The sequence below is a fragment of the Lutra lutra genome, chromosome 6, assembly GCF_902655055.1.
Source record: "Lutra lutra chromosome 6, mLutLut1.2, whole genome shotgun sequence".
Lineage (NCBI taxonomy): Eukaryota > Metazoa > Chordata > Mammalia > Carnivora > Mustelidae > Lutra > Lutra lutra.
In genome coordinates, this window is record NC_062283.1 from 41,106,816 (window position 1) to 41,132,508 (window position 25,693).

Here is a 25,693-nt window from a genome sequence, read left to right on the forward strand (position 1 = left end):
ATATAGGATACTGATTATAGGATTACTATTTCATATTTAGAATTCATAACAAGTTACAACAAAAAATAATACTCAAAAAGAAATATAAAACAACCTTAATTGTTTGGATATATTTCCTTTTTAAATCCCCTAATGAAACGGATTTCCATTTTCAGATAAAAGTATAAAGGTGAGAAATGCTTATTCTACTCTTAATCCATGCCATCGTAAACCTTAGTTTTATCTTCTACCTTCTTCACCCCTCATCTCTTCGATTTTATCTCATACTTCTCTCTCTTCTTGTCCTTGTGAAAATTTTAAAAGTATCCACTTGAGAATTATTATAGGTTCCAAAATGCACCACTCAATTTTGTGTTTCACTTTACATTCTGGAACTTACACATTACAGACACCATCTGTGAGGGTTCATTCTTGTGCAGTTACCAATACGTAGGTCTGTGAGCTGAGGTCAGTTACTTAAATACTTGAAGTTTAGAAAAATAAGCAGAACAAACAAATTAAAGAAATCTTAGTATCTGGATATACCAGTTGCTTAAAGAAAAAGAATGTGCAATGGAAAACATAAAGCAAACATCAATGATAGGTGAATCCTAAACGTGAAAAAAAAAACCCAAACTGTCTAAAAGGTTCTGCTGGGAAACCACTTGTTAAGTATTTGTTATAATTTCTAAATACTTTTCTCAAAGGTACTCTGCTACAAGAACTGTTATGAGGAATTTACAGGAAATCGATAACAGGAAATGGTGAGCCCAACAGAGAGTAACAAAATGTAATGACAGGAGCAAGAGGATAATGGGTGAGCTGTGCACTAGCCTATAGAAGTTGATTAAAGAAATGCATTGGGGCGCCTGGGTGGCTCAGTGGGTTAAGCCTCTGCCTTCAGCCCAGATCATGATCCCTGAGTCCTGGGATCAAGCCCCGCATTGGGCTCTCTGCTTGGCAGGGAGCCTGCTTCCCCCCCCACCCCCGCCTGCCTCTCTGCTACTTGTGATCTCTGTCTGTTGAATAAACAAGCAAGCAAACAAACAAAAAGCATTAAACTAAGGAAGCAAACAATTCTCAACCAAATGAGACAAGTGTGCTTAAGAAAATTCATTTCCATAGCTGTCAATCTCATCGACACTTAAAATATGAAAACTGCATGTATTGAAAACTTTTGGAAAGGATACTCTATTCTTGAAAAACACATTTTTGGTAAAACAAGTAAACAAAGAAAGAGAAAACAACAAAAAACTTTCTTGACCCCATTCAAAATAGAATAGTTGAACTCAAGTTAAATAAATATTTCTACTCACCCGATTTTAAGGCATTTAAAAAATGTACCATGACCCAAATTTCCTCATTACCATAGTTGTTCAATATACCACTTTCAAATGTCTTTAATATTTAATAGTCTTTGCTGTTTTTTACTTTTACTTCTCTCCTGTTTCCACATCAACAAACCAATATACATATTTAACTGTATAATATATCACTGGCTTTGTCAATGTATTTCTATGGATGGTTCTCTTTTCCTTTGATCTGCATAACTTTTCTTTTTTCCTTTCTTTTCTTTCTTTTCTTTTTAATAGAATAGGGAATTTGGACATCCTCTCTAGTTCTAGCTCTCAGTGATTCCTAAATGACTTCATAAGCGCATTCCTTTTCTTTCTAAACTCTCTTCCAAGTCAGTTTTTTTTTTCCCTATAGAATACCCTAAATACATCTCCCTATGGTAAATTAGTCTCACTATGATAAATTTCATTTAGTCATTCATACAAAAAAAAATCACTTAGTAAACACGTATTATATTCCAGGTACCCTTTGAAGCACTGAGGATACAGCAGTGAACAAAACAAAATCCTTGCTTCATAGATTTGATTATAGTGAAGGGGGCAGGGAGAGAGACAAATAAAATAAAGACATAAATATATAACATGCTGGATGGTAATCTGTGCTATGACGAGAAGTAAATCACAATGAGAGGAAAGAATGGGAAGTGAATTAGTTGCAATATTATATACTGGGAAGCCTTCACCCATAAGACGATATTTGAGCAGAGATCTGAAGGAAGCTGATCACAGAAAACATACGAGTAAAGTCACAATAAAAATGAATGAAGACCAAGTTTTTCTAATTTTTCTTTGGTGTTATTCCATTCTGAGTAAATTCAATCCACATGCTAGGCTTACTACACTCCTGCTATCTTAGTGTTTTCCAATGGTTTTCTCTGAACCTACTCTAGAATCAACTGGGGTGCTTACCAAAAATGTAGCGTCCTTGGCACCACATATTTTGAGATTGGGGCTATCCCTAGGAATGTGCATTTTAATTATTACTGCCTCTAAATAGTTTTTATCCACATCGAATCTGAAGAACACTGCTCAAGGCACACGCGAGAGAAATTATATGGTTTCTTTATCCTGTTTTTCTTCAAGCTTTCAAATGCTTAGTGCTCATATGCCATCACAACTTCCAAGTCTGGAAATGTCTAACTTTCTTGTACCTTTCATAGTCCTTTTAAAACAATATATCCTCTTGTCTATAGAGGCAAAGCAAACAACGCATCTAAGGGCATGAAGAAGGGCAGTGACTTCATCATAACTATATCAACATTTCCAATTTTCTGACTCAGATGTTCCAGGTTGATTCTCCCTGTCACATCTTCTAGTGCACTGTACATTGACTTCTTGAATGTAGATGGGAGGAAGATTGTTCAATGGACATTTCATAGTCTCTCTTTAATTTTCAAAATTTTAGACATAAAGGTATTGCATTAAAAATACCTGGGTTTTTGGGGCACCTGAGTGGCTCAGTGGGTTAAGCCTCTGCCTTCGGCTCAGGTCATGGTCTCAGGGTCCTGGGATCGAGCCCCACATCAGGCTCTCTGCTCAGCAGAGAGCCTGCTTCCCTTCCTCTCTCTCTCTGCCTGCCTCTCTGCCTGCTTGTGATCTCTGTCTGTCAGATAACTAAATAAAATCTTAAAAAAAAAAAAACAAAAAACCTGGGTTTTGCCAAGCTTATGTTGTCTTTCTTTCTCTACTAAAGCTTAATTCTAGTTATTATATAACTGTACAAAAAGACTTTGGGAATCTCTTGAGAACATTTCCAAAATGATTGACCTGACCCACAAAAGACTATTTTATATCTTGCATATAATTCTAATACTACTTGAGAAAAAACACATTAAAAAAAAAAGCCTAAAGAATGCATGGTGGAGGAGGTAAGACCTTGTGGATGTAAATTTTTCCATAGTCAAATCTATGAGAGGTCCTGTCCCTAAAAGCTGATTAGTGAGAGTATTTCTTTAAACAAATAAATTGCTTCATAGTTCCTGAAGGTGTAATATACCACCCAGGAGTACGACACAGTTGAAAAAGGTGGTGTGAAACTCAACAACAGAAAATGATCTGTTGAATGTTCTCCATATCCTTTTTCAAGGTTATGGTAAGTACAGTTCTGTATTTTCATTTTTTTAAATGATATTTAAAAACAACTAAATCTGGTTTTAACACTCTCTCTTTTTCTTTCCTTCTTTCTTTCCTCCTTCCTTCCTCCCTTCTCCTTCCTTCCTTCCTTCCTTTCTTTTTCCGTCTCTCCCTCTCTCTCTTTCTTTCTTTCCCTTCTGAAAGGGTAGCTGACATACACCTGAAGTCTAAAGAACATCACTGAAACTACAATACTGTGCTTTTACTTAAAAGGAGAATGGATATAAAAGGATTTTGGATAGATTTATGAGTGTTCTGTAGAGAGCTTCGCATTGAGAACCAGTCAATATGGAAAAGATGGAGCTGCCTTTCACTAAGGCAGACTGGTATAAAGACCACTGAAGTGAGAAATGCAGAATATTGTTTTATCAGGATGAGTCTCATCCATGTTGCATAGCTCTTCTTGAGGAGTTCACAGCTACTCAATTGGGACATAAAGAAAGAGCATATATTCAGTTCAGCTTCTGCTATGGTTACTCACTGGCCCACATTAACCAGATGACACTATGTTTGTGAATGTGATAACAGCTTGCTTCTCTAATTTCTGAGATAGATCACTAACCTGAATATACATTATTTCCCAATGAATACTGCCTGTTGGACATATGGAAAACAGTAAAAAGTCGAACCACTATCAGGGATTATTTGTATGTGTGTTCTTCAAAGAAAATCATTGCCTCTATGTAGGTATCTTAGAGTGTCTTACTACATGATTACATCATTTTCAACAACGTCTGCCCAGGAGTCTGGTGTACCTCCCAACAAACACATGGGTTTCCTAGGGGCAGAAACTCTCCAAGTATGAGTTGGAATGGCCAGTAACTTAAAAAAAAAAAAGTTAAATAACTAGATTTCATATAGATGAAACAGACAGCTTAAGTCTTTTCCTTTTACATCCAAGAGGATGTTACAATGTATCTTAATAATATTTTATAGGATTGTAGCAGAGGCAAGGGCAACAGCGGTGTTTTGCATTGTTCAGTCTATCAGCTACCAGCAGAGAAGTTTTACTAAATTGCTTCAAAAGCACAACATATCTACACATGCCAGAGTTGCCCCTGATGTCCAGCACCTCGTTCCACAAGGCCCTTCCCATGTGCCTAGGTGGTGCTGTCTTGTGACATCCTCTGATTTTCCTTAACATCTCACAGCCACTTCACAGCTGCCATCTCATTGTCCTTTAATCAGGTTCCTAAAGCACTGGTATGATAATCAGCAGGACAGAATTTAATCTCAGGTTGCTAATTAATTCTTATTGAATAATATATCATCAGTATTGCATTATGTCTGATTCAAAATGGCACTATTAATGCTTACATATATATTATCTTCATAATCTAAAATTAATTTTGCAATGTTCTAATGCAGCATTATTAGTTTTCTATGGCTGCTGTACAGTTTACCATAAACAGCAGCATTGAATACCATGAATTTATTATCTCACAGTTTCTGTAGGTCAGAAGTCTAGTGAGATCAGCTGGATCTCTTGCTCAAGAGATTCACAAGACTGAAATCAAAGAAAGAATCGGCAGGATCACAATACTTTCTGGAGGATCTAAGGATAAACCCATATTCGGGCTCATTCAGGTTTCAGCAAAATTCAGTTCCTTGCAGTTGTAGGACTGAGGTCCACAATTCCTTCCTGGTTGGCAGCCATGGGTTATGTTCAGCCTTTAAAGGCTGCCTACACCCCTTGCTTGAGGCCCTTTTCTTCTTCATCATCAAAATTAGCAATGGTAGTTGAGTATTATGTTGTATTTCTGACCACAGCCATAGGGAAAAGTCACTCACTTTTTATGGCTCAGGTGATTAAATTGGATCTACCCAGATAATCCAAGATAATTTCCCCATCTCAATGTCCTTACCCTTAATCACATTTGCAAAGTCCCTTTTGACATGTAACACAACGGGTTCTGGAGATTAGGACATGGGCATTTTGCAGGAAGTGGGGAGCATGAGTCTGTGTACCATATAGGGGCTGACTAACTTTATACTGTAGAATCCAAATCTGGCTACCTATCTTTGTAAATAAAATTTCATTGCAGAGCCACACCCATTTGTTTATATACTGTCTGGCTGTTTTCATGCTCCAACCGCAGAACTGAATAGAAGGGACAGAAGCCATTATGGCTCACCTATCTAAAAATATTTGCTATGTGACTCCTAAGAAAAAGTTTGCTAATTGCTGCTCCAAAATAGTGTACTTATTCTAAATCTTTTTGAAAAATATTAACTATATATTATGAATCAAAATAAACTGAATTTGGAATGTAAGTGGGAAGGTTGCTTACTCAAACTGAGGAACTTAGAATATAACCAAAAACAAAACAAAACAAAAAAAAAACCCAAAACTGTAGATAGGAAACAACTTCTAACTCAAGTTCTGCCAATGGCAGAGGCATCAATCTGCTTGTTAGTCAGCATTTCAAAACTTTTCCTTAAAAGTTGCCAAGAGCTTGGGGTGCCTGGGTGGCTCAGTGAGTTAAAGCCTCTGCCTTCGGCTCAGGTCATGATCCCGGGGTCCTGGGATCCAGCCCCACATAGGCCTCTCTGCTCAGCGGGGAGCCTGCTTCCTCCCCTCTCTCTCTGCCTGCCTCTCTGGCTACTTGTGATCTCTGTCTGTCAAATAAATAAATAAAATCTTTAAAAAAAAAAAGTTACCAAGAGCTTTAAGTAGGGGGAAAAAGAAATCAGAAATCTCTTTCAAATGGACACAAGCTAGGTAGAAAAGTAATTCAAAAAGTAAAGGGATACAAACACCCCTTTGTAGAAATTATAGATGCACAGACTCAACTTTCTTAAGCTTTGCCAAGTGATTTTTAATTCTCTAGGTTGTTATCAGCCATTGATATTCAGTAAAATACTCACTGATGAGTGTTGAAATCTCTTCATTGTCTCTCATGCTTATCTAAGGGTTAACAAGCATATTCATTACAGTCTTCCACTGTGTTTTCAGCTATGATTTACAAAGGCTGTGGCTCATGATTAATTTTAGTGTACACACATAACACAAACTCCTTCATTTGTTAGCTTGATCCTGTTCATATGCAAGCAAATATGGCAAAGAAAACAAAACCTACCAGCCCAAATTCCCATGAGATTTTTTTTCTTTTTTTTGTGTGAATATGACCAATTTGAGAACTACGAATAAATTTTGTGGACTTTTTTTCAATGTTGAAAAACAGCAGTATCATGTTACCTACAGCACAAGTCACTACTCAGAGGAAGAAATAAAAAGGCAAGACTGCAGACTGCCAGCCAGCATAGTCCAATCCGTCTTTCTACTAGAAATGGAACTACATAAAAATATTCTTACATTTGGCAAAAGAATTTATCTTCAGGCTAACAAAGTTGATAGAGCATGAACTAACTAAAATGCATTTAATTTCTTATTCTTCTAACTCATCTTTAAAGATGGAGATGTGGGGCGCCTGGGTGGCTCAGTGGGTTAAGCCGCTGCCTTCGGCTCAGGTCATGATCTCAGGGTCCTGGGATCGAGCCCCGCATCGGGCTCTCTGCTCAGCAGGGAGCCTGCTTCCTCCTCTCTCTCTGCTTGCCTCTCTGCCTGCTTATGATCTCTCTGTCAAATAAATAAATAAAATATTAAAAAAATAAAAAATAAAAAATAAAGATGGAGATGTTATCCACCTTGGAAAGCCATAGCAGGTTCAGATCTGTCAGATCCAAGACAACTTAATGCTGGGTGTGTGTGTGTGTGTGTGTGTGTGTGTGTGTGCACGTGCATGTATATATGGTCATTCTACTATATTTATTTAGGACTCAATAATTATTTTCAATAAAATTAGTAACTTTCCTTATGCATTAGATAATCTGACAATATTGATAACCATCAATCTCACAACTGAAGAAATCTTAAGTAACATGAAAAATAAAATTCTTTTCCTGGAAAAACAAATTTGATATTTTTTTAAAAGTAAGTAATTGCTATGCCTAAGCACTACAGACCCCAAATCTAGAGGTCATCACAATAAAGCCATAAGCCCCCCAAACCCGAACTAAGAATAGCATCTTAGTCATTAATGATTTATGAGCTGGGTAAAACTGCAATTGTCTTTGCTAAATACAATTTGGAATTTCAAGATTCCATATTCTACCAACTATTTCTACCAGTTCCCAAGGGCCCTATTATATTTAACATACTTTAAATGCTATTTGTTAAAAAGCTTTTTAAAAGAACACATTTCGTTCAGGAAATGTTAACAGGCTTTTCCCTAGACTCACTATAACTATTAATTCTCATTCTTCATTTTTTTCTACATGGTATATGAAACAGATAAAATTTGCAAGTCATTACTGTTTTCTGAGCTCAGGAAAGTGTGGCACGTATTTTTGATATAAGAAAATAGGTGAAAGTAGACTTGATATTAGAAATATATCTAAAATAGTGCAATTTTAAAGGCAGAAACAATGATTATATACATAGTTATAATAAAATTTCAGCTTGTTCTAATCAATTTCTATTTTCATGTTTAAGATGTATCTTCTTTCACATTTAAGGAAGGTCATTATATTTCACTATAGGCTCTTTGATGATCTCTTCAATGGAAAGAAGCTAAAATTAATATATATATAGCATATTTTTATAAGATTGGTAATAAATACTAGGATACTCAACAAATCAGTTAAGAATCCCTTCCCTCAGTGAGTAGTAAAGTATTTTACAAACTCTAATTTGGGTGATAAGCATTAGAAATTCAAAACAGGAGACCAAGGACTATATGTATTGTATGGAAGAAGTGTGAAAGGTATTTATAAAATGAAGGGGAGAAATGAGGGATCCAGCCACCCAGAGAAGCTCTATTTTGTAGCGGTTAATTGGGCTAGCCTCTGAGGGCAGCTGGGCACTGCAAGCAAGGGGACAGTAGAAGCATGTGAGAAGACTTGGCAATATTTTCTTCTCCAGCGTAAGCTTTTCTTCTTCCTCTCCTTCTCCCTCAGAACCCCTTTCAACAGATTTGTCTATTTTCTTTTGAATGGATGTCTTTTAGAGGGGAGATTATATTGTTTTGAAAATCTGGTCAACTCATACACTCAAAATATTGAAAGACAGAATTTGTTCTAAGTGACCTGTGATAATTATCTCATTCTTTTTTTTTTTTTAATTTTATTTATTTATTTGACAGACAGAGATCACAAGCAGGCAGAGAGGCAGGCAGAGAGAGAGGAGGAAGCAGGTTCCCTGCTGAGCAGAGAGCCCGATGTGGGACTCGATCCCAGGACCCTGAGATCATGACCTGAGCCGAAAGCAGCGGCTTAACCCACTGAGCCACCCAGGCGTCCCTAATTATCTCATTCTTATGTTCTGACTTTCCTTGTCCCTCTAACTGTCTAGCTGGTGCTTAATAAAATGTATTGATGATAAACTCTGGTTTTCATAGATAAAAAGTAATTTTCTGTACATGGTTTATCTCCTTTGTAAATTGGCTGGCAGAACATCCCCCCAGAAGAGAAGTTTGACTCAAAGCTTAAATCTGTTAATTTCAAATAGTTTTACTGAATTAACATTAGTGAGACGGTTTCATCAACACTATTGTTGAGGTTACTGGTTACTCTTTCTTCAACTTCTGAAAAAAAATGCCATTTAATTAATATGTTCTCTAAATTCTCAATAGTGACTTTATTTAGGAAGGTTTTGTTGATGTCCACTTACATAAGTGTTTTTTCCATAAGAAATAGGATATTCACTCTGACATCGTATTGCTTTTTCTTTTTAGCAAAGAATTTTGGGAACTAGTAATCTCTTCCTATTTTTCACTGATGCTTATAACTGGTGGACATTATCATAATAAACTATAAAAAACAAACACATAAGTAAATAAATATTTTTAAACAAATTTTGAACGTACAAAAAAATAAGTTCTTACTCAAAAGCAATGTTAAAGGAATTCCCAGTGTTCAGTGCAGTGATGAGATTAGGTAGAGATGAGATTATTCTTAGTATAAAGGAGGTAGATTTTATAGAAATAAAACACATTCTTGAAATTAAATAGAACCGATATGGTCACATTTGGCAAAAGCAGAAAAAGATCCAATAGTTTAAGCATTAGTTTTAATATTTAAAAGTCATTACTAAGAGGTTTGAGATTTTCATTAAACAATCTAGGAAGCCTGAAGCGTCTTAGAAAAAAAGTGGTTTGCAGGGAAGATAATTGTCACTTTTTTATAAAACCAAAATTGGTTTTCTTTTTGGAAACCAGAAATTATAAGATAGGAGAGAATACCTGGGTTTTGTAAACCAAAGGATTTGAGTATAAATTCTGTTTTGCCATTCATTAAATTTATCAATTTGGGAAGATGACATTCTGTGCTTCTGTTATTTGTATGTAAAGGTCAGCTTCACAGAAATTTTGCAAGGAATTAAAAAAAAAACTGTGTAATGCAACACATGAGAGTGGCTCACTTTAATACAGGGAGTATCAAAGTATAATCAGCAGGGCCTTAATAGGAATCACCTTCCTTGTCCCTACTCATCAGTGATTGAAGCATTTTAAGTGACTGAGTAAAGTATAAGAAATTTTAAATTTCTACAGAAGGAATGAGCAAGATTTAAAGAATTCCAGTTGTGGTTGGATGGATTCAAGAAAGGGTTCTTGTCATTCTGGAATGAGAGGTTCAGGTTTGGATTACTGGTGTACCCAGGTAGTTTTAAGAAGTCTTCCCTGATCCTTGACCCAGCACTATCAAATACCATCCCATCCATTCTCCTACTCTGGGATACTCAGAAGTTAATTACTAACCTTTGTATTATGTTTATGACTTCTATTGCTACATGCATCTTACACCTACATATTTACATGGCAGTCTCCCCCACCACGTGGTGAGACACGTTTTTATTCATCTTGGTCTCCTCCACTGCTTGACTCAGTGCCCAATAAAGATGTGAACATAGATAAACAATTTAATAATTATTATCCGAGATAAACTGAAGGGAATTTTATTACAGACAAAAGCATAGGGTAATCTGACATTTTTTTAAACAAAATTCTACATTTTTATAAAACTTGATAAAAATAGTATTTCAAACTACATAGTCACCAGAAATAGAGTTATCAAAAATGCATGCACATCACTTGGTATTTCCTGGCCTTTTGTTTCCATATAATATATATCTTCATGACAAATTACTTCATTTACAACCCTAAATAAAGTCTAGAAAAATGTGCTCTGATCTAAAAAAGTGAGTGACTGTTAACCTTTTTTTTAAAGGTAAATACTATACGCAACTCAATGCCACACGGATGATACTTACATTAGCCAAATGAGCCAGTTCTATCTCCAGGAATGAATCCGTTGTTTTGGGTTCAGGCCTTATGGTGACCACGATGATTTTGGAATTAACGACAGTGTAATTTCTGAAACAGAGTAATTTCGATTAAAAGGAGAAAGCATTGATGACTGCTCGGTACATGTTGGGATGCATGTTAAATAAATAAATAAAGATATCCTAATTTATCTTAAGGAAAACAGAGGAACTGGGCAAACGGATTTAAAGCATCATACGAAAGAACTTCTCATGGAAAGCTATGGTTCATTTCTTCTTATAAACAAACCCTATCTGGAACAAGAGAACTTTGCGGGGAGGGGAAAGCTATTGCTGACTGTACCATTTTAGAGGCAGGGAGGATGAAAAAGCAGCAGCACTGACAAGCTTTCGATTCCTTAAATCTGATTCACCTCCAAGAGAGATGGATTGTGAATTCAAACCTTCAGGCAATCTTTAAATGAATATAAGCCATTTATCTCAAGGTGGACTTAACGGTTTTATTCTCTAGGAGACCAAATATTCTTCTTGTAAAGTGTTATCTTGGCATTTTTTAGACTATCTCAAAATTCATTAAGATGAATGATTGGGATGTGGTTTAGCATGAAAACAAGCAGAGCTGAAATATAAATAAATGCTGTTGCTAATCATTGACCATCATTCATTTCAGCAACAGAGACTTACAGGCCACTTCTTTATCTCAATATGCTCCACGTAAGGAATACATTTGCCTTTTGAAATATCTTACCAATTACAGTTCACTCACAAAGAAGTTTTAAATATATTTACAAGATACAAAAATTATCCATAAACATAAAAATAAAACGGAGCCAACTCTTTCTTGTACATATTGGTTTTTACTTAACATGTATAAAATGCCACACATCACCTCTTATTTAGAGATTTAAAGTTGAATTATGCTTTTATCTATATATATTTCTTCCATCCCTTCTTTTTGACTTGAAACAAACAGAGCATGTCCTTCCACAGAACAGGTAATGTCCTGGGGAATTTGTAACAGGTATCAGAGATGAAGTAATTTAATTTTTCCCTCTTTTTTTGTTGCTTAAAGTGTTATTTATAGGTAATAAAATTGACCAATTTTAAGGGGGCAGTTTAATGCTTTTAGTAATTGTATACTACCATACAAGCACCCCAAATCAAGACAGACAACTGATCCCTTACCCTGAAACACTTTTCTTGAGCTCTTTGCATCTGATCCCCTCCTGTTCCCAAGGTTCCAGGCAACAACAAATATGTTGCCACTATAATAACGCCTTTTCTAGAATTTCATTTAAATAGAATCAAACAGTACAAAGACCTTTGTGTTTGACTTAATTCACTTAGCATAATGTTTCTAAGATGCATCCATTTTGTTTCTCTTTATAGGTGAGTACTATTCCATGATATGGCTATAACACAGTTTGTGACCTTCTCATCAATTAAGTAAGTAACCTGTGGGTTACTTCTGATTTTTAACTTTTATGACTAGCACTATTCATATTTGGCTATTATGAATAATTGGTATACACACTTTCTACATAGACATGTGTTTTCATATGTTTTGGTATGGTATGTTAGGTATTTGGGTAAATACCTAGGAGTAGAACTGCTTGATCATGTGGTAAAAGCATGTTTAATTTTCTGAATAAATGTCACACTGTTTCCAAAAATGGCCATCCCATCAAAAGTGTATAATTCAAATATTGTAGAACAATGTTGAACCTCACATTCTTTGTGAAAATCTTTTCTCTAATGGGATGGTCTTTGCCTGATATTTCACCAGAAAAAAAAAAAATGCTGACTCTGCCACCGTGAAGAATTTACTATATTTAGTAATACAGGAACTATAAACATATTTTGTGTTGGATAACATTTTTTAGCCCATCTCTCACGTATTCAGTACTGTCAAGTAACAGGTTCTTAAACACTCAGGAGGCTTCATGGTATCTGGCCTAACAGTAAAAAGTAAAGAACAACTAAGTATAAATTGGACTTTATATTTCTTAGGGGAAGGTAGCTGCAAACAGAGAGGGCTGGTTAACTGTACTTTATTTCATTTAATACTAACTGAAGGTCAGTTGCATTGAGAATGATATGAGATAAGCTCTAAATGCCAAGTTCCCTTTGCAAATTTATTGTTCCCTATTTCTCTGAATAAAAGTGTTCAGGGGATCAGGAGAGAATAGATGGAATTAACAAAGCTGTGAGGTGATGCTGGGCAATTAATTATATTAGCAGATATATTAGCAGATTAGCAGGATTCTCAGAGAATGACAAGGTGTATATAACTTGGGGTTGAGAATGTTTGTCTGTTGCCACCAAAAAAATTATGGAGGTTTCCCCCAGGGAACAGCCCTGAGCACACAGATGCAAGTTCCTTTCCCAAATTAGCTGGAATATGTTTGATTTCTGGTTTGGTTACCTTGAAATAAAAATATTTACATGTCACTTTAATTCATTTTGCCTCTTTATTCTGGTTCTATTTATAATCTCATTTCTTTGATATAAATAAAACCCATGTTAATTTAGCTCAACTGCTAAGTTTAATTTCATAAATGTTAGTTAAATTTGATGGTATACAAACATTTTGTATTGTTTTAAAGTTTCCTAAGTGGTTCATTTACTGGAAAATACAGATGTGAGTATTCCAAACAGGAATTTATAATTCTATCAAGATATTTATGAAGTTCTTGGGCACCTGGGTGGCTCAGTGGGTTAAGCCGCTGCCTTCGGCTCGGGTCGTGATCTCAGGGTCCTGGGATCGAGTCCCGCATCGGGCTCTCTGCTCAGCGGGGAGCCTGCTTCCCTCTCTCTCTCTGCCTGCCTCTCTGTCTACTTGTGATCTCTGTCAAATAAATAAATAAAATCTTTAAAAAAAAAAGATATTTATGAAGTTCTGTTTGTGTGTTTGGGCATGTGGGAATTTTGATCCTGGGAAACTGGGGTATAGAAAGCAAAGGGGCTAAGATGAGCAGCCTTCTATAGGGTATGTTATTCTGGGTCAGGTTTGCCAGCTTTTCATCTGGCCTTGTGGAGATGACCCCTAGAAGACAAAGCCCACCTTATGACTTCTGCTGTGTGTGTGAACTTATTTAGAATTCAACTGTGAAAGGATGCATGTCAATATAATTATGCAGATGGATGTTCTCATCACATTCACGTGAGTACTCTCCCCGAACCTGTCCTACTAATATGTAACAATCTCTAGCATAACATCTATTAATGATATGTATGTCTCCTTCTACATGATTATAAGTCCAATGAGGGCAAGATTTGTATCTAGCATTTATATATCCTCATTTGCATTATGCTTCACACATTTTAGTGCTAACACATGTTTAAATATTGTATTAAATAAACACATAATAAAAATATCAAACTTTGGATCAAGTTGGATTAAAATGTAATGCCATTATCATGGCATTAAAATGCTTAATGAAGGAAAAATAAGCAAATTTACACTGTGCAGTGGGTCCCTTTTTAAAAAGTGTACAGTGTGTGAAATTATCTTTAATTTATTCCATCAATTTATTCTAATCTGCATAAGTGAGTAACTGGCTCCTTATGTGCCATGTCAGGCTTTGTGATCTACTAATGCTTCCTGGCTGGGTACACATTTATATTCACTGCTAGGAAGGCAACTCTTATAGCTAAATGGATTTTATGACTAAAATAATAAAGTTCTTTTCTGTTCTTGAGATTTGTGCTAGTTAGGTTTGGCTAAAACATTTAAAAATGTATAGAGTTATTCATTCAAAGGAGACCCAAGTTATTCAGTTATCACAATTGCTATTATAATATTATATTATATTATATTATATTATATTATATGTTATATACTTTATAATATATAATATATTGTTATAATATATAATATTATTATAACACAATTGTTAGTCACAATTATTATAAAGGCTTCAGGCACTTCATGTATATAAACCATATCCTAAAGAGAGTAAAAAAGTGACTATAAAATGGAATGTAGCTATTTACAAGAGACTCACTTTAGGTATAAGAACATACACAGGCTGAAAGTGAAAGATGGAAAATGATGGCCATTCAAATGGTAACCAAAGGAAAGCAGAGATGACCATATTTGTAATGGACAAAGTGGACTTTAAATAAAAAACCATAATAAGAGACAAAGAAGACCATTAAATACTGTTAAATGGACCAATTCACCAGGGAGATATAACAGTTATAAACATATACACTTCTAACAGCAGAGCACCCAAATATACGAAGCAAATGTTGACAGAATGAAAGGGAAGAACAGACAGTAACACAAATATAGTAGATTTCAATTCAATAGCCCACTTTCAAAATGGATAAATCAACCACATAATACAGCAATAAGAAATAGAGGACATGAACAACACTAAGGATCAGCTGGATCTAATAGATATACAAAGAACACCCTACCCAACAACAGCAGCATATACGTTCTTCTCAAGTGCATATAGAGTATTCTCCAGGATAAATCACAGGTGATGCCACAAAAAGAGTCTTAACAAATTTAAGAAGATTGAAATCATTCTAAGTATCTGTTCTGACCACAGTGGAATGAAGCTAGAAATCAAAGACAAAAAAGAAAAAACCTGGAAAATTCACAAATATGTGGAAATTAACTAAAATACTCTTGAACGATCAATGGACCATAGGACAGATCACAAGAGAAACTAGAAATATCTTGAGACAAATGAAAATGAAAACACAACGTATCAAAACTAATGGGATACAGCAAAAGAACTAAGACAGAAATATATAGTGGTAAATTGTTCCATTTAAAAAGAAGAAAGATCTCAAGTCAACAACCTATTTTTATATCTCACAGAACTAGGAAAAAAAAAACCAAACTAAAACCAAAGTTGTTAGAAAGAAGAGAACAATAAAGATTAAAGCAGAAACAAATGAAATAGGGAATACAAAAATAATAGAAAATATCAACCAAAATAAGAATTAGTTGTTTTAACAGGGCGCCTGGGTGGCTCAGTGGGTTAAGCCGCTGCCTTCGGCTCAGGTCATGATCTCAGGGTCCTGGGATCGAGTCCCGCATCGGGCTCTCTGCTCAGCAAGAAGCCTGCTTCCCTCTCTCTCTCTCTCTGCCTGCCTCTCCGTCTACTTGTGATCTCTCTCTGTCAAATAAATAAATAAAATCTTGGGCGCCTGGGTGGCTCAGTGGGTTAAGCCGCTGCCTTTGGCTCGGGTCATGATCTCGGGGTCCTGGGATCGAGCCCCACGTCAGGCTCTCTGCTCAGCAGGGAGCCTGCTTCCTCCTCTCTCTCTGCCTGCCTCTCTGCCTGCTTGTGATCTCTGTCTGTCAAATAAATAAATAAAATCTTTAAAAAAAAAAAAAAAAGAATTAGTTGTTTGAAAAAAGAAATCAACAAAATTGGCCAACTCTTAGCATGACTAACTAATAAAAAAGAGAAAACTAAAATAACAAAAACCAGAAATGAAGAGAGGAGACATTACAACTGATGCCACAGAAATAAAAATGATTACAATAGACTGTTATAAACAACTACACGCCAATGAACTAGATAACTTAATTGAAATTCCTGTAAACATAAAACTACCAAGACTAAGATTCATGAAGAAATTAAAAGATGGAACAGACCTATAACTGGTAGAGATTGAATCTGTGATCAAAACCTTCCAACAAAGAAAAGCCCAAGAACAGATCGTTTTTTTTTTTTTTTTTTTCCAAGAACAGATCGTTTTGCTGGAACAATTCCATCAAACATGTAAAGAAGAATTAACATCAATTCTTCTCAAACTTTTTGAAAACATTGAAGAGGAGCACATACTTCCAAACTCACTTTATGAGACTGTTCTACCAAAATCAGAAAAAGATACAAGACGTGAATACTACAAACTACAGAGCAATATTCCTGATGAAGAGAGATGCAAAAAACAAACAAACAAAAAAAAACTTAACAAAATACTAGCAAATCAAATTCACCAACACATTAAAAATATCATACAACATGATCAAGTGGGAATTATTTCTGAGAATGCAAGGATGGTTCAACATATGAAAATCAAATAAACATACCACATTAAGTGAACACAGGACAAAAACATGATCATTTCAGAAACAACATTTGAAAAAAATTCATTTTTCAGGATAAAAACTCTTAACAAATTAGGCATAAAGGGAATGTATCTCAACATAGTAAGGACCATATATGAAAAACCCACAGCTTCCATTATACTCAATAGTGAAAAACTGAAAGTGTTCACTATTAGATCAGGAATGAGGAAAGGATGCCATCTATTGACACTTTTATTCAACAAGTATTGCATTCTTAACCAAAGCAATCAGGCAAGAAAGAGAAATAGAAGGCAACCAAATGGCAAAGAAGAAGCAAAATTATTTGTGTTCAAGGTGAAATGATCTTATATGTAGAAAACCTTAAATATTCCACAAAAAACACTGTCAGAACTAATAAACAAATTTAGCAAAGTTACAGGATACAACATTTACACCTAAAAATCAGTTGCATTTCTATACACTAATAAATAATCCAAAAACTAAATTAAGGGAAAAAATCTATTTATAACAGAATCAAAAAGAATAAAATACTTAGGAATGAACATAAGGAAGTGAAAGACTTTTAAGCTAAAATCAAACAAACAACCTTGGTGACAGAAAATCAAAGAAGACACAAATCAATGGAATGATGTCTCATGTTCAAGAATTTGAAGACTTAATATTGTTAAAATGTTTGAACTATCCAAAGCAATCTAAAGATCACTGCAATTCCTATCAAAAATCACAATGACACTTTTTTTACACAAATAGAAAAAAAATACAGAAATTAATATGGATTATCAAAACACTCTGAATAGTCAAAACAATCTTTGCAAAGTATGACAAAGCTAGAGGCCTCATGTTTCCTTACTTCAAATACAAAGCTACAATAAGCCAAAACAGTATGGTACTGGAATAAAGACAAGTGATAGATAAACCAACCAAAAAGGACAGAAAGCCCAGAAATAAACCCTCTCACATGGGCTCAAATTATCTTTGACAATGGTGCCAAGGCCACACACAATGGGGAAAAGATAATCTGTTCAACAATTGATGCTGGAAAACTGGACATCCACATGCAAAGAATGGAATTGGACCCTTACATCGTGTTATATAAGAAAATTAACTCAAATAGATTAAAGATCCAAACATAAGACTTGAAACTATAAAACTCTTAGAAGAAAACATAGGGGAAAAGCTTTATGACATTGAATCTGATAATGATTGCTTTGCTATGATACCAAAAGTATAGGCAACAAAAGCTAAACTAAACAAAGGGTACTGCATCAAACTTAAAAACTTCTGTGCAGTAAACAATCAACAGAGTGAAAAGGCAATCTACAGGATAGGACAGAATATTTATAAGCCATATATCTGTCAACAGGTTAATATTGAGAATATATAAAGAAATCCTAAAACTTAACAACAAAAACAAACAACAGGATTTAAAAAATGGGCAAAAGACTTAGACATCTCTCTAAATATGACATAGAGATGGCCAACGCATATATGAAAAGATGCTCAACATCACTAATCATCAGGGAAATCCAACTCAAAACTACAATAGGATACTTCATACCTGTTAGGATGGCTACTATCCAAACAAACATGCCAAAACAATTAAAAAAAAAAAACAGAAAACAATAAGTGTTGACATTGTTGTGGAGAAACTGGAAGTTTTGGGCACTGTTGGTGGGAATGTAAAATGCTATGGAAAACAGTATGAAGATTCTTCAAAAAAGCAAAAATAGAATTAGCATATGATGCAGAAATCTACTTCTGGATGTATATCCAAAAGAACTGAAAACAGAATTTCAAAAAGACATTTGCACACCCTTATTTATTACAGCATTATTCATGATAGCCAAGAAGTGGAAGCAGCCTAAATATCTATTGATAGATCATAAAGAAAATATGGTATATACAGATCGTGGAATACTATCCAGCCAAAAAAGAAGAAAATTCTGTCTTATGCTCTAACAAAGATGAACATTGAAAACATTATGTTAAATGAAACCAGTCTCTCTCTCTCTCTCTCACACACACACACACACACACACACACACACACACACACACACACACAAGTAATGCATGATTCCACTCATATGAGGTACCTAAAGTAGTCAAAGTTTTAGAAACAGAAAATCTCCAGAGGCTAGGAGGAGGTGAAAAAAAGGGTATTGTTGTTCAAGCGTATACAGTTTCAATTTTGCAAGATGAAAAAGTTCTAGAAATTTGCTGCACAATAAGGCACACTACTCTTCTGTGCATCTTAAGATGGGTAAATTTCATGATATGTGTTTTTTACCACATTAAAGGAAATGCACTGCAGTGTTACAAATAAACATCAGTGGAGAGGACTGTGGAACTTATTGTGCAAATAAAGTATAATCAGATAAGGTACAGTAAAGAGGTGTTAATGGTTTAATAAAAATTATTAAAATTACTATAGCCTCTTTCCATTTTTAGAATTATAGTTCATGTAGCTTCTAAATTGAGAGTTTTCATAACTGTTTAAAACCAGCTCCCCAATTTAAATAAAACCAAAACAAAATAGATGACTTCATATATCCTAGGAACTGGGACTTCATTAAAATATTAAGTTAAATATATTTGTTTTTAAAACTAAAATCAGCTGATGGCTGCTAAAAAGTAGGATTGGGCTAATTTAGAGCTTTAAAATGAATTAGAATTTTAGGTAGGTTTACTAAGGTATGTAACACCTAGAACTACAAAGAAGCTAAGTGATCAGAGATTTAAATTCACTTTCCAAAGGTATGGCCAAATTAAACTCAGATTTTTATAAGTAATATACTGAATGTATAATAATATTTCATAATATTAGTTATGCAAATTTTTTATGTCCATAGATAATTGTAATTTCTAGTGTCCCCATAATAGGATATTATAAAAAGATACAGGATATCACAAAACTACAAAATGTCACTGGAAACTCGGAATGAAGAGGCAAGATCCAAGGGTTAGGTCCTGAAACTGAAGAACAGGTGCTCATTAGAGGACTCAACAATTTCAGGTTGATTGCCTTCAGAATGTATAGGTTTAAAAGTAATTACGTTTTCATTTTTTGATTGTTTCTAATATAATTTAGTTCAATTGCTTTTCCCATTTGCTGTAATTCCTATAACATATGAACTCAAATGAGTTCCATTTGCTAAATATGAAAAAAATTCCGTGTCATTTATCTTTATTAGGTTGGTGCACCTGACAGCAAATTTATGGGGCTTTGCATTATTGAAATTTTTTTTCCTTTTCAAAAGATAATTTTCAAACCACTACTAGCTTTTGAGAACGTAGTTCCTTTTTGGTTCATCTGTATTTTTCCTTGCATTTTAATACTATAGTGGAATTTGCATATAATTTTCATTAGATCCTTTACAATGTCATGAATGTTAATAGCTACATTAAAATGCTCTTTTTTTTGAAACATGACTATATCTTCCACATGTCCTACAGGAAAACTACACAGTACTCCTATACTCAAAAGTATTGTGATTTTCTATAAAACTGGAATCTGACTATTAAATGAATCAGAAAATTGTCTGTTTACAACTGTTTCTTAAATGCTAGCTTGAGTGTATGATTGGATACACTTTTATCCCCCTTAGAGATAATTTCTGTACCATAAATTCCTAGAAGTGGCTGCATCAATGACAATGCATTTTTAAAGCCTCTTGATATTGCCAAACTGTCCTTCTAAAAGGTTATTACAGTTAAAAATCCTTCCCAGTGGTTTGGGAGCTTTTCAGCCTGTGAGAGGTTGCTAGTTTCTTGACTTGATTTGGGGATGTGTGTGGGAGGCTTTGCCTCTCCCAAAAGATCCTCTGGCCTCTGCTGGCCAGCCTTCATCCCAAAAATGGTCATGAGGGGCTGGGAAGAGTGATAACCTCCTGCCCTGATGTCAGTAGCTTGGGTTGGGACCACCAAGTTGACCCCCAACTATCCTTGAGTTTGCTCATACCTGGTCACCTTCTCCTTGACCTTAGGAGATTTTAGGCTTAAGAGCAATATGTATTCACACTAACACTGAAGTGCATTGTTTGTACTGCTCAAAGGAATTGATACTAGCACAATAGAGGAAGCAAGACAGCAGAACTCTCTCTCCTAGGTTTGGCAGAGAAGACTTGAGTTGGATTAGAACTCAGTCATCTACTGGATACATAATTTTGGGTAGGTCACTGAACTAAGAAGGTGGTCAGTCTCTCATGTGAAAAATTAGAATTCTAGATGGTACTAACCTTTAAAGGACCTTGTAGCACTAATATCCTGGTTCTATGCTTTTTGACTATTGAAAATTATTCTAAGAGGGATAAAAGTGGAAGGCTGAGAACAGCACTTATTTAGTTTGGACTTAAGTAGAGCACTTCAGTTGAAGTGACAATCTGAATATACCTAATTGTAAAGGGAAGACAATCAAACACCAAAATAAAAATTGTAGCTCAAACAATACTTGAATGCATACTAGGGCAAGAGAAGAAAAGAAATCTCTAAATGAAAGAGTCAACATGCGAAGTTATTTCTGCCTATGTATGAAGGGAAATTTCTAAATTATATCTATTCAAACATTACATTAAGTTCTCTTTCTTAGTCCCCATGAGAGAAATTATGCAAAGTATTGTTTTGAAAATGATTATATCAAAATATAAAATTTCTAGAAACTTAATAGCAAGCCTAACGTTATTCAGTGTACAGGAAACTTGGCTCCAATAGTTTGAACAGACAATTAGTAAAATGATCACTCAGGAAAATGTGTCATGAAAATTTGGTAAATAACTAAACATAAAGAGTAAATCTGTGTATTTTTGCATGTTGAATTGGAAGATAGTCCTTTTTCTACTGGGTTCAATTCACATAGTCTGATTATTAATAAGTAAAACAATAAGATATATGTATTTTATTCCTCTGTACTTATATGGCATGTACACTAAATTTCTATGTACCTTATTATTTTATAAAATTGGCTTAAGTAGACTATTCTATCAGATAAGACAATTAATTATTCCAGTACATTTCTTGAACCCTTATTACTTACTAAGCACTGTTCTGGAGTTTCAACAGTAGGGAAGATTTAAAAGAATTCAGACAGTAAGTTAGTCAGGTTGCTGTTTAGTAAATATTTGTTCAGTGACTAAAACAAAGAAATCACCCTTGTCCTTTAAAAGACTTATTCTTATTTAACAGATCTATCATTGGTACAGTTACTAACTCAACTTTATGGAGTAGTTTTTTGAAAAGAAGAAGAAGGAAAAAAACAAACCTGAGAATGCTTAGTTACATTATTTTACTATTTAAAATAAAAGGAAGTGAGAAGTAAATGCTTATTTTTCTCCTTTGAAATAGTACTTAAACATTTTATTCTGAGTGTTCCATTGTTATTATTTCTGGTCTAAATGTGAATATTGTTTCCCTATAGTCATTTACCTAATTACTTTATACATAGAATTTATGAGTGGGTACACATATTCATAGACTTTATATGAAGATTGTTAAGGGCTTTAAGCAAAATAATATGTCAGAACTGCACAATTCTACTTTACTACAATAAAGACAAGCAGTTTTTGAAGTTGGAAAGAACCTTTGAGTTCAACTGTACAAAATACATATAAAAAGGTCAATGACTTGCCCTCAAATTTGAATCTGGTTATGTCACAGGTGGTACTAGGGGAGCCACTGCTCTGGACTATTCCCTGCTTTATCCATTAAATCATTCCCAATACACCTATTAGTCTACCCTAAATAAATTTTCAACACCCTTGACTTAACAAATTTATGAAACATGGAATAACCTGGCTAGGTACAGTGAATTCTATGATATTATGCAAAACAAGATTAATCATAATGCAACTTTGTTAGGATATGTGGGAGAAAAACTAATTCATAATATGAAGTATTTTATGTTGAATATTTTGCTTGCATTCACTATATCCCTCAGCAGCAAATAGGGTGAATATTGCATATTTTATTTATTTATTTATTTATTTATTTATTTAGTGCTTATATTTTAAGGCTGACCTGAAGGCAGACAATTTCTGAGTGACTGGATAAGTTTATAAATTTTTTTATGTGAACTTAGAATTAAAATCCAAGTCCTCTGATTTTAAGTTAGTGTGTAATCTAGAGTTTTTGAAAGATTAGCTTCTTACAAATGAACCCCCTATGAAAATATGGGTCTAACTTTGAGTATCTGTGTATATTGGACTTCAGCACATTTCTTTTCAAAGGAACAGCATACACAAAGTTAGAGGATGTGTAAGTATAAGTCTATTTTATCTGTAATTGTGCACACCAATGTGTTTTGACAAAACCAGTGGAAAAGTTCAGAGAAAAATCATTAGTTTTGAAAATCTGTTATTGGTAGAACAAAAGCAAACCAATTCAAATTCAGAAAGCCCAGATTCCGTCCAGAGAAGAAGGGGATTAAAGAAAACTCAACTTTCCAGAGATGTCTCTTTGGTTGAAGGAGAGCCTGCGTTGCTGCTAGAGATTTACCAACTGTATTAATAATTTGCTGCACCTGGAGAGATTTTCTCCAAAGAATCATGACTAGTCACTGCCGCTGCAGAAAACTTGGTTGCTTCATTGCAAGGCTTTTTTTCTGCTGGACTGAACTCTAATTGTGTTTATTCATGAGACTATTTGTTATGCTCCTGGTATAACTGTACACATCATTCACAGTCTTTCCTCCCTAAAAACTTGAAGCTTTATTCATAAGGGTGTGAGTAAGAGCTCACTGCAAATGTGGCTATGTTTAACTAAAACAAAAAGCAAAAAAAACCTGGGTCTCTGTCATCCAGGAGTTGGGGTGGAGGAAACAGGTCTTCATGAGTGATAGCATCGCTATCCAAGTAGGTGTGAATGATGTTTTCTGTGAGATCAGGTAAAGTTAGTTAAGACAATAGAGCAAATACATTAATGTTTATAGAATTACTATGTGTACTTGTTTTTTTTTATGTCTGGGAGGAAAGAAATCAATGGATTTCCTCCAAAAATAGTCCTCTAATTTAACAACAGCATTTTTCTTAATGTAGCTATTATTGAATATTTATTTAGAGGCAAATTGAGATCTTGTGCAAATGAAGAACAAAGCATGCATTCCCAGTCACCATGGCACTCCTCTAATTTCATGTAATGTTGATGAACAGTACCATTAAGTGCAAATAAAGAGAGAAGACAGATTAATTTTACAATAACCCATTCTACTACAGAGACTTGAGTTTTTTCTTTTCCTTAATTTTTTTTTCCTTAGTCTCAAGGCAAGTCATGATTAATTACAAAAGAACTGCAGGGGTATAATCAGAGACCAAAATTGTCTTTTCTAGTTGTTTTGAAGTGCATAGCATGCTAATAAGCTGTTCATTAAATGAGTATTTTCTATTTAATTTAAGAAAAAACCCTTTGTATTAACAAAGCTTGTTTGACTATTTTCATAGAATGAGCTAGAGTCACATTTTTGGAATAATTTACGAAGATTATAACAGCTTATTACTTCGTAGCTTACCTCAAAGTGGGCAAAATTAGATCTAAGTTTTTGTACAGGACTGCTCCAAGAACAAATACTGATGATTCATCTGATTCTAGAAAAAAATGAAATTAAAAATATTAGTGAAACTACAGGAAAAATACTGTCTTCTAAAACTTTAATCTGCTCATTATGAGGGGATTCCAGTACTTGCTGATGCAAAGCTGAGTAAAAGAAATGCCTTCCTAACCATGCATGGGGCAGATTAGCCCATACACCGTACATATTAACTCACTAATTATTAGCTCACTAATATGGGTCATGTGAAGTAACCTTCCTTCACCAGGCTGAGACAGGAGGCTACTGTCGTTGCAGCTAAGGAGTTTCAATTCCCAATGATATGGGGAAAGAGAGACTATTTTCTTTTGGAGCTCTAAGCAGGAAGGTCAAAATCTCCAAGGTAAAAAGCAAGACTACGAAGCAGCTGTCAAAAGTAGCCATTAATTTTAGAGGCTGCTGAAGATGTTCTCAAAACTGAATTTTTTCTCAAATTTGTTTTTATATACCAAAATAATATCTACAAACCAAAGCAAAAGTGAGGAAGAAGTAAAAAATGCTGTGGAAAATGCAACACATTTCCATACCTAAAATTAAAATATTCTGCCACATACTTTACACTGATATAAAACTGTCAATCCTGAAACTTAACCATGCGAAGCTCAGGTCTAGAATTTGCACTTGTATTTTTTTCCCATTGTAATAGATAATTTCCTCCAATAAGTTCAGATTTAAAAATCAAGTGTCCGTTTTCTATATTTATAAAATTAGTTTACAATCATGGTCGTAGACTGTTACCAAGTCACTTGATGCAAGCAGATTTATATCTAGTGTACTATTAAACCAACTAATTAGAAATATTTTGTTCAAAGCTCAAATTACTTCACATACTTACCTTTTGATGACACAGGAGTAAAAATGCTTTTTGGAATGACTACTCTATCTTCTGAGTTTCTTGCCCAGTCAACCATTCCCTTTCGTCCTTTCATTGGGAAGTTGATGTCTGTTAGAACAGAGGCTGCAGGAAGCTTCTGAATGCTAGCCACTAGTAGGAAAGAAGTAATAATGTTAACTAAGATCTTTCAGTGTAATCAAAATTGACCAAATTAAACCTTGCAGTATATTCAAAATAAAATTTTGAGCCAAAATTATATTTATCAGAACCACAAAACAGACTTATTTCTTATTATGGGACAACATTCATGAGGGTTGCCAATTTTTTTACCCACAATCTAGGTTTCTGTTGCTTTCCAAGAAGAATCAGGAACTGACGGTCAATGGAGTATATTCTGAGGGGACCAGCATGTAGTGCCACTGGTTGTTCATGGCTGACTCCCATTCCAATTGTCAGAAGTCCATACTGTATTT

At 34.6% G+C, this 25,693-nt stretch overlaps 1 protein-coding gene across 5 annotated transcripts in view; it reads right to left on the minus strand.

The window, feature by feature from the left end:
* Positions 1–25,693, minus strand: part of ADGRB3 (adhesion G protein-coupled receptor B3) — a 727,154-nt gene that overhangs the window by 293,447 nt on the left and 408,014 nt on the right. For all 5 annotated transcript variants that reach the window (XM_047734013.1, XM_047734014.1, XM_047734011.1 and 2 more), the window contains 3 exons: positions 25,221–25,370; positions 24,308–24,383; positions 10,738–10,840 (listed from right to left, as the gene is read on the minus strand). In XM_047734013.1, coding sequence (XP_047589969.1) covers positions 10,738–10,840; positions 24,308–24,383; positions 25,221–25,370 — 329 coding nt within the window. The remainder of the gene's footprint in view (positions 1–10,737; positions 10,841–24,307; positions 24,384–25,220; positions 25,371–25,693) is intronic.